The sequence below is a fragment of the Octopus bimaculoides genome, chromosome 15 (genome assembly GCF_001194135.2).
Source record: "Octopus bimaculoides isolate UCB-OBI-ISO-001 chromosome 15, ASM119413v2, whole genome shotgun sequence".
Classification (NCBI taxonomy): Eukaryota; Metazoa; Mollusca; class Cephalopoda; order Octopoda; family Octopodidae; genus Octopus; species Octopus bimaculoides.
The window spans coordinates 44,521,285-44,530,518 of NC_068995.1; the positions used below are offsets into that span (position 1 = coordinate 44,521,285).

General features: G+C 33.8%; 2 protein-coding genes across 2 annotated transcripts in view; one reads left to right on the top strand and one right to left on the bottom strand.

Moving 5' to 3' along the window:
• The window catches only part of LOC106878498 (ATP synthase subunit alpha, mitochondrial), a 9,164-nt gene extending 3,231 nt beyond the window's left edge, over positions 1-5,933 (bottom strand). Inside the window, exons 1-4 of the mRNA XM_014927726.2 lie at positions 5,795-5,933; positions 2,888-2,963; positions 1,247-1,413; positions 91-264 (exon numbers count right to left, since the gene is read on the bottom strand). Coding sequence (XP_014783212.1) covers positions 91-264; positions 1,247-1,413; positions 2,888-2,963; positions 5,795-5,854 — 477 coding nt within the window. The 5' untranslated portion in view covers positions 5,855-5,933. The remainder of the gene's footprint in view (positions 1-90; positions 265-1,246; positions 1,414-2,887; positions 2,964-5,794) is intronic.
• Positions 5,934-6,109: 176 nt separating this feature from the next.
• LOC106878523 (tetraspanin-36) overlaps positions 6,110-9,234 on the top strand; it is a 43,453-nt gene continuing 40,328 nt past the window's right edge. The window contains exon 1 of the mRNA XM_014927763.2: positions 6,110-6,396. Coding sequence (XP_014783249.1) covers positions 6,337-6,396 — 60 coding nt within the window. The 5' untranslated portion in view covers positions 6,110-6,336. The remainder of the gene's footprint in view (positions 6,397-9,234) is intronic.

Below are 9,234 nucleotides of genomic sequence, written 5' to 3' on the forward strand. Positions count from 1 at the left end.
TATATTACCCAGAAAAATCTGCGCAATAGGTGAATCGTAATATGGTGAGTGATTACTGTATATCAAATAGAAAATAAATGAGACACTGACCTTTCCATCAATGACGTTACCCAAAGCATCAACAACACGACTAAGAAGCTCTGGTCCAACAGGAACATCGACAATGGCTCCAGTTCTTTTCACAATGTCACCTTCTTTAATCAGTTTGTCGTTACCAAAGACGACAACACCAACGTTATCAGGTTCCAAGTTAAGAGCCATACCCTAAATCAAATTTAAAAACAAAAAGTTAAAAGAGAAATTATTTATCACAATTCTGTTTCATGGCTAATTAATGACATTTAAGATAATTAGGAGAAAACTCATTCACTTATTTTACTGTCTAGTTAACATTGGATAATCTTCATTATTGTTTACCATCCGCTTTCCATGCTGGCATGGGCTGGACGGTTTGACATGGAGCTGTCCACACTTCGACTGTCTGTTGTGGAATGGTTTCTATGGCTGGCTGCCCTTCTTAATGCCAGCCACTTAACAGTGTGTTAGGTGCCTTTTAAGTAGCACTGGCACCTGAGAGGACAAGCTTGTATGTGTGGTAGACAGTGATTTTATTTAGCTTGATGTGTCTTATCAAGTACAACAAATTGCCACATCTCTCAGTTCTTTGTCATTTCCTTAGTGAGGCCCAGCATCTGAAGATCCGGTCACACAACTTTGTCCCACATCTTCATGGGTCTACCCCCTTCCACAATTAGAGCTTGGTACTATAATTCGGTTGAAGAGGGTCTGAGATATTAAATTTTAAGTTCACTGAGAGGAATAACTGAAGCAAGGGGGTAAGATAAAATCTAAGCTCTGGCAGCAAATATTTTAGCTCTCTGGAGCCATAACACATCAGGAAAATACTAACTTCGTATACGAGATGGATCTCACCAATTAAATACAATTAGTGATGGAATAACAAAGCTATTTGGCCTACATATTTTTATGTAGTATAAATATGCGGAATATCATATTTAGACAGAAATATAGTAAACATTAATGGAGACTCAAACATTTTAAAACTGTTAAAAAAAAAAAAATGACTGAAACAAGTAAAATAACTGATAGGTATTCCTTATTATATTACTGGTACATCTAGTCCTAACAAGCATCCAAGCCTCTATGGTTTACAGACTGGATACGAGTGATTCCTTTGTTCCCCCCCACAAAATCATCATCAATAATAATAGAAATGGAAATATACCTTAAGGCCACTGGAGAACTCTACCATCTCCTCAGCCTGGATATTCTTCAGTCCATAGACACGGGCGATACCATCACCAATTGATAAGACTTTGCCAGTTTCTTCAAGGTCTGCTTTGGCAGATTGACCAAGGATTCTCTCTTCAAGGATTGAAGAGACCTCAGCACCTATAACGAATTAGACACACCACCAGTGAATGAAACATTTCAATAGAAATTATCAGCAGAATGTAAAAAAAAAAAAAAATAATGTAATGGGTCTAATGAATAATGAAAAATATTTTAATTGAATTATGTTGATGAAATGAGTGAGTTCAAGTTGGCTAGATGAGACTAAAGTAGCATTACCAAATATTTAAACCATTAGTATTCAGATTATTGTCAAATGTAATGCTTATTTATTCATAGTTTTGAATTAATCATGTATCATCTTGTAGCTTTCAGATTTTGATGATGAGATTATTCATTTTCAGAATGACATTTGAGGACAGGTGTAAGAGACCTGACCTGACCAGTTGTAACATAAAAGGCACAAAATATTTCAGCAAGACATGGGTGGTTTAAACACTGAAGGGTTAATAATATTTTCTGATTTAGCCACAAAGCTAACAATTTTGAGAGGAGCAGAACATGACAATGATCCCAGTACTAGACTGTTTTTATCAACCATGGACAGATAAAAGGCTAAGTTGACCTTGACAGGATTTGAACTCCAGATGTAAAAAGCTGGAAGAAATACTGCAAAACATTCTCTCTCCACCCCCAACGCTAATGATTCTGCCAGCCCATCACCATAACTATGTATTTAATTACCAGACACTTCTATTTTACATGAAACATTCCTGAATTTTCAAACGAAATTTTTTTTTGCAATATGTAGCACTGAAGCAGAAATAGATTCCAGTGACATGAAGAGGGTTAGAAATAGAACACTTCCAACAGCATTCCTACATGGACACCTTCATGTCTATTTTTTGACTTGCCACTAATCACCTGACAGATTAATAATAAAACAAAGACAGACTTCAAGCTCCGATGACTGCTAAAATATGAACATTTCCCACAAAAGTTTAGGGAAAAGGATGTCATAATGCTGCAGGGTTGCAATGGATCAATGCCTTTAATCTGACATTCAAAGGATAAATCCAAAATTGGAAGATTAAGCAGTTTGAATTCATCAAAATATTACTTTTGAGTTAACAGTCAGCACCTTAAATATGAGAGTAAATCATTATCCTTACCAACAGAATCCTGCATAATTCTGTGACCAAAGTAATTAGTTCCATTATGAAGGACTTTAAATCTCATAGCCATGTCTTCAATATATCTTTAGATAATTATTTTCACAATACTTTATCAACCTCCAGCATTCACAGGGTTGTAGCTATACATCCTGTGATGCCATGTTTGGCTTAATTAACCATACCCATGTAAGACATGGGCAACCTCCCCTGAGGAGTAGGCTGGTCCCTCATCAGGTGGATTGCATTATTAAAAAAAAACTCAAGGTAATTTATTGTTAGGTGTACCATTCAGAAAGTCTTGTGGGATACAATTTGTCCACGACTACCCTATAACATAAACCATCATCAAGAAAGGACCAACTCCTTTTGGCATAGGTCAAGGGGTTATTAACACTTACCAGCAGCCCTAGAGGGTGTGGTGGCAGAGAATTTCCTGATCGCAATAGTGCCAGCTCCAAGGGCATTGGTGCAGACCTACAAGGATGAACAAATTCAATCAATGTATTACAAAAACTAGAAACAAAAAACATTCTAACATTTTATATAACATGATTTTGGTTGAGTCCCACCCAATGCACAGCAAAGTGAGAGAATTTGGAAACCAAAAAGAAGCTAGTTGAATATGTATAAATGCTGTCTGCATGTATGTGTTTACATCTGTGACTGTTTATTTGAAAGTCATGATGTTTAACTGGTGATGTTATTTGTACTTGTACTGATAATAAATTGTTTGTTCACTCTATGATACGGAATAAGAGAACTCTTACTTTAAAAACAAGGGTCAATGCTAGGAAGGACATTTGGCTGTAAAACAATACATTAATAATGTATCCCTCCAACGCATGACAGCATCAAAGAAAAAGAACATAAAGAGGAACAATTGTTTAAGACAACATTAATAATGGCATGGATTAAATGAAAGATTAAACATTTTGGTGCCAGAGTACAGTTGAGTATATTGACTCCGAATTTAATTGCCTTTCACTTTTTTAGAATCAATTAAAATGTACCAAAGTCAATCTTGATGGGGATTTGAACTCAGAATGTGAAGTAATTTAAATGAATATAGCAAAGTATCTTGTCCACCTCTCTACCAATCGAATTGAAAACAAACACTGATTTTATGCATATAGAAGGATCTTGCCTGTAACATCAATATACACTCCCCTTGTAGCAAACAGTCAAAATATTGAATTAATGTTTTAGCAACACCTTCATTGTGTATAGATTCAGGTGAATTACCGCACTGTATCGTATAACTGTTGTTTTATCAGAAATATACAAAGGTTAAAGTGACCTTTAAACGATAGAACAACAGAGAGAGAAGTACTTGACACTCACCAAACACCTACAAACATGGGAAAATATATACGTTGTGTAAATTGAAACAATATTCAGCATAAAACTGGGGTGTATGTTGTGATGTTCATGCTGTCAAGGACATTAGTAACTTTAGTTTGCAGATTCAACGACCTGGGAGCAAACTCTGCTCGTTATTAAATATATTCTGATTTGTAAAATGACTAAGAAAGCAATCAACACCAGTAAGATAAATATTTACAATAGTGATATTTGAAAAGTAGCAAGGTCAAACAGTTGTTCAGTTAGTGGTCAGTCTTTTGGGGATCAAATGACTGAGAAATTGGGGACGTTTACATATAATCCCAAGGTGACATAATGGTCACCTTGGTAGTAGTAAGACATATACGATATGTCTTAAATACTCGTCAAAGTTACGAGTATAAGGAACCACAGATTTGTTGTAGTACATCACGTTAGATTATTAAATCTGAGTAAACCCTCATTTATAATTAACCCTGAAACACAAAAATGCCCTTGGCATATGCATGAACGCCACAGCTATCTCCATGTCAATGTTGACGGATCAACATGTCTAATAAAGAAAAATATCTGACTGCAGTAGCAAGCAACCAAGCATCCATCCACGCTGACAACGTTGCCGGTCATAACAACGAGGAGGAAAGGCCGTACGTGATAAACTCGATCTGCTATAAATATCAGAAAAGCTCACACCACATAACATAGCATTCCAAGGAGAAGACACATTAGATAAACTATACCCGAAAAATAGAATTAAAAAAAAAAAAAAAAGTGAAGGTCACGTTTAGAATGTTTTGATCGTATGCTTGATCAGGGGCAGCCAGGCATCGTATAATGTATGCAGATATAAAGACAGAATCTGTAATGTGGTTTCGATCTGCAGGCGGTACAACTGCCACCAAGTTACTAATGTTATTAGTACTTATATATATATTGGAAGGTTTGGAGGTGATGTACAGGAATTATATTATAGAAAAAAATTAAGGTACTCAGAAATCTGGATGGTTGTACATTTGCAGATTTTTATTAATGTCACGTTTTATAAATCATATAAAGCGCTTTTCACCTAATCGTGTGCCCGTCTTCTTCAAATGAATGTTAAAAAAACGAGGACAAGTTTGAATGACACAGCAATGTCTTAGATAATGGATACATTTCTTGGGTTGTAGATAGATGGAAACTTTTTTTTAAGCGGTTTCATGAGTACAAATTAAAGTACTCACCTTGTTTCGAGGGAATATATTTATTATAATAATACAGTAGATAAATATAACACTTTATCCACGATTTCAAATTTTACACTAAAGCACAGCCTCCTTCAGATCGAAGTGCTTCGAGTTAAACTTCTGCTGTTGCTTCAATAAAGGCAGCAGAATAGAATTATAGAATATCGAATGTTGGCATCTTCCAGAGGTATTTTATATTATGCATTTATCTACATAACGATGTAAATTAATTATACACGCACATGGCGAAGGAACATATATGATGGGAGTTCGATGTAAGGAAGATTTTTATATTGATAATTGCATAAATGTAATTCCACTTCAATAAAAGCAAGTATTTATTTATGCACACGTAAATGTTATGTATTTATTAAAATAAAAGGTTGATTGTTTAATTTTTCCACCCTGACCTTCATGCAAGGTTAAAAAGAGGACGAATAGCCTCCATAAGAAAATCATTAATAAAAGGGGAGTGGATGTGATGGAAATTTTACAAGTTTAAGCTTAAAGAAGGAGCTATAAGCAATGAGAAGACTGATGTAGAAATAAATGAGTAATTGTAAAATGCGGAGGCTTTATAAAGAAATAAATGATGATTAAGCCACGAAAAAACGGATTTGGTGGAACTGGCTTTTCAGACCGACATATTACCGGTTTATATTGTCTTTACCAACGCTAAATTGAATATTATTAAAAGGTAATGTTAAAATAATTGTTAAGTATTTATTGCATCCATACCTTAGTGGCTGCCCTTGGAATATTCCTGGCTAGAGTGGCAGTAACCCGTGCAGCTAACATCTTGGAGAGACGAATGATGTCTGATAGAAGAATATGGCCGAACGGGAAAGATAGACCTAATGCATCATGGGAATGATATTTAGGTTAGCTAGGGCCGTGATTTTGTTTTTTGTTTTTTTTAGCACATTATTTAATTTTGATGAAATATCTTTATTTTAGTTAGTTAACTAATACCAATAATAATAATAATACTGATTTTTTCTAAAAATTCGATAGAAACGACGAAATCTTTGTTTCCGGAGAAGATCGTGAAGCAATGTAGTTGTCACGTGAGTATAAGAACGTCACAAAAGTCTGGCGAAAATCGTTTCATTCCTTTTCTGATCATCAGACATTGTCATCGATTATTTCATCCTCTCTCTCTCTATCTATCTCTCCATATAATAAGCACTAACATCTATCTAGTAGTAGTACTACTACTAGTACTGCTACTGTCTGACCATTACTTATTATTTCATTGCTGACTTTTCGCCAGTTGAAGAATGTCTTTAAGCACTAAAATGTCCAAGTGCTGTGTATTGATTCTCTGTTTGTTGTTTTGGGTAAGTTATTATTATTATGATTCCACTTCATTCGACAGCACCATTTATAATCATAAATCTGTTATTATTATATATCACTATTATTCAGAATGGCTATTTTAATATATATATATATATTCTTCTGTTATATCTTTTATCATATATTTGTTCTTTCTTCTCATTCTTCATGTAAACAACATTTTTCTTCTCTTGGTGATGCTTCTTTTATTTCAAAGGATTATTTGCTACACGCACATACAATACAGACATAGCTTCGTGTCTATCAGTGGTTCTCAACCATTTAAAATTTTTTTCTTAAATCTTTACCTATGAACCCTTTCTGATTCCTATTTTACTCAGGTGGGCCCCCACCACTTTACCCCATTTAAATAATCCCTATTTTTATAATTAAATATTAGGAATTGTAAAAAAAAAAAAAAAAGGTTGTCAAAATATTTTGTGTATTGTAGAAGCGTACAACCATATTATTGTAGAAATTTTAACAGCAAAATCTTATGTGGACCCCGACCCGCCAAGGGTCATATGTACCCTGGTTGAGCACCACTGATGTTATATAGGCCCTTACACTCGCATATTGAAACTCATACGCACATATATATGTACCTGTGTGTGTATATAAATATATAGTATTAGGGGAAAGAACCAAGGTACATGATCTCATCTTTTCCCTAATACTATATATTTATATATTTTATACTGTGAAACTTAATTTAATTTTAACTTTTAATAAATTGATTTTAATTGAGTTTTTACCTGTAATTTTGGATTTTATCCCTAATATATATATATATATATATATATATATATATATAGTCCCATTAGTTAACATTTACAATTTGAAACGTTCAGAAAAAGATAATGAAAAATATGGATAATTCAGCAGCTTATTTCAAAACATAGGCAAGGAAATAAAGTTTTATTAAAGCCATCAGAACACTTCATAGAAGTTGATTGATGGATCTCAACTTTAAATAGATACCGTCGTGGAAGTTGTAAAGGTAATTTATGTGCACCCTGTATGCATGTATGTATGTGTATGTATACACATACACATAGGTGTATATAATATAGTTTTAATATGTTGTAAGGAATCAATCCTTTCCAAGGTTTAACAATTCTCTCCTTCACACATACACACACACACACACACGCTGTACTTCGTTGTCCAATGTCTGTAAAATTGGTGAGAATGACAGCGACTGTTTACATTCATTTCTGTTTATTTCTCTATAATTTTCCAAACTATGTCGTAATAATAATGATTGCCCAGCCTAATCTTTTCCTTTCTAAACCATTTTACCATTCTCGCTAACATTGTTTATCAAGAATTTATCAGATTATCTGACAGAATTTTCTTTCACATTTATTTAGGAATCTTCTTTTAAAGACGGACCACAGTGTAATTGCTATTGGCTTGGACTGTAACCATACTGGGGCACTATTTGTTTTTGTACAAAAGCCTAAATTAAATGAAAGCCAGCCAATGTGTATGATGGCATTATTTATTATGCTGTGGTTGATTTTAATTTTCATCCTTTTGAGGGCGATAAAATTAGTACCAGTTGAAAATTGGAGTTGATTTTATCAACTTCGCCCCTCCCCAAACCTGCTTGCCTTGTGCTAAAATTTGAAACTTGTTTATTGTGTGCATGTGGAGCATGTGGCTGTGTGGGTTGGCATGTTTTCGTGTCAAGTCACTGAATGGGAACATTTTTATGAGTTTATCATGTCTGTTTGGATGAATCATACTCACGTTGGTGTTGTGTACTTCCAAGTCAGCCTTGATTCAACTAAAGCCATTCCTGTCATGACCATCCCATTATATATATATATATATATATATATATATATATATATATATATATATATATATATATTCACACTGACTACTTGATAAATTCTTATAAAGATTTTATTCTTACATTTTATATATATATAATGTGTGCGTGCGCTTACATTGACCGATGTGTCCTATTTTAAAATAATAGGGTGTATTTTGAGGCTGATTTGGCTGCTATTTCTGTAGACGGTGGATGTTTGTACCTTTAAACATTTTGGCACATCTTCCATTGACATGCACACACACACACACACACACACACACACACACGTATATATTATTCGCGCACAGACGAAGTATATCTAAGCTTCCTATTTAATCCATATTAATTAACACCCAGTGTTATTCTATGAGTTACGATAAGAATATTATGGACACTTAAATTCAATAAAAACTCTTAATTGGCATCACGGTTTTATATTGTCATTTTCTCTTTCTTCCTTTATAAAAAAAGCTGAATTAGAAAAATTGTTATACAATATCCACCTGCCGATTACCCCCCTCCCATCGCCTCTTTTTTGGTGTTATATTAAACTAGCTTCAATGTTGTTGGAACCATAAAGAGACGAGATATCGCTTTTTGGTATATTCTGACAGGTGAGGGAGATGAGATTATGATAATTTTCTCCATCTACTGATAATGGCTTTGTCTTGTATTGACATTTAGTGTACATTAAAGAATCGTCTTTTTATTTGATCTAACTAGCGTTTTCTAAGTTAATTCTTCGTAATTCCTGAATCCAGACTTATTGAGTGAACTTGGACAGGTAATACATATGTTGGTCATACTGTAATAACGTCCAACGACTCAGGTGGGCTGGAATTATAATAGCTATTGCTGTTACATTGAAGTAACGTCAACATTCGGGATATATATATTATATAATATTTCTCAATCAGTCTGGTTTATATATATATATTATATAATCTTCCCCAGTCAGTCTGGATTTTATACATACATATATATATATATATATATATATATATATATATATATA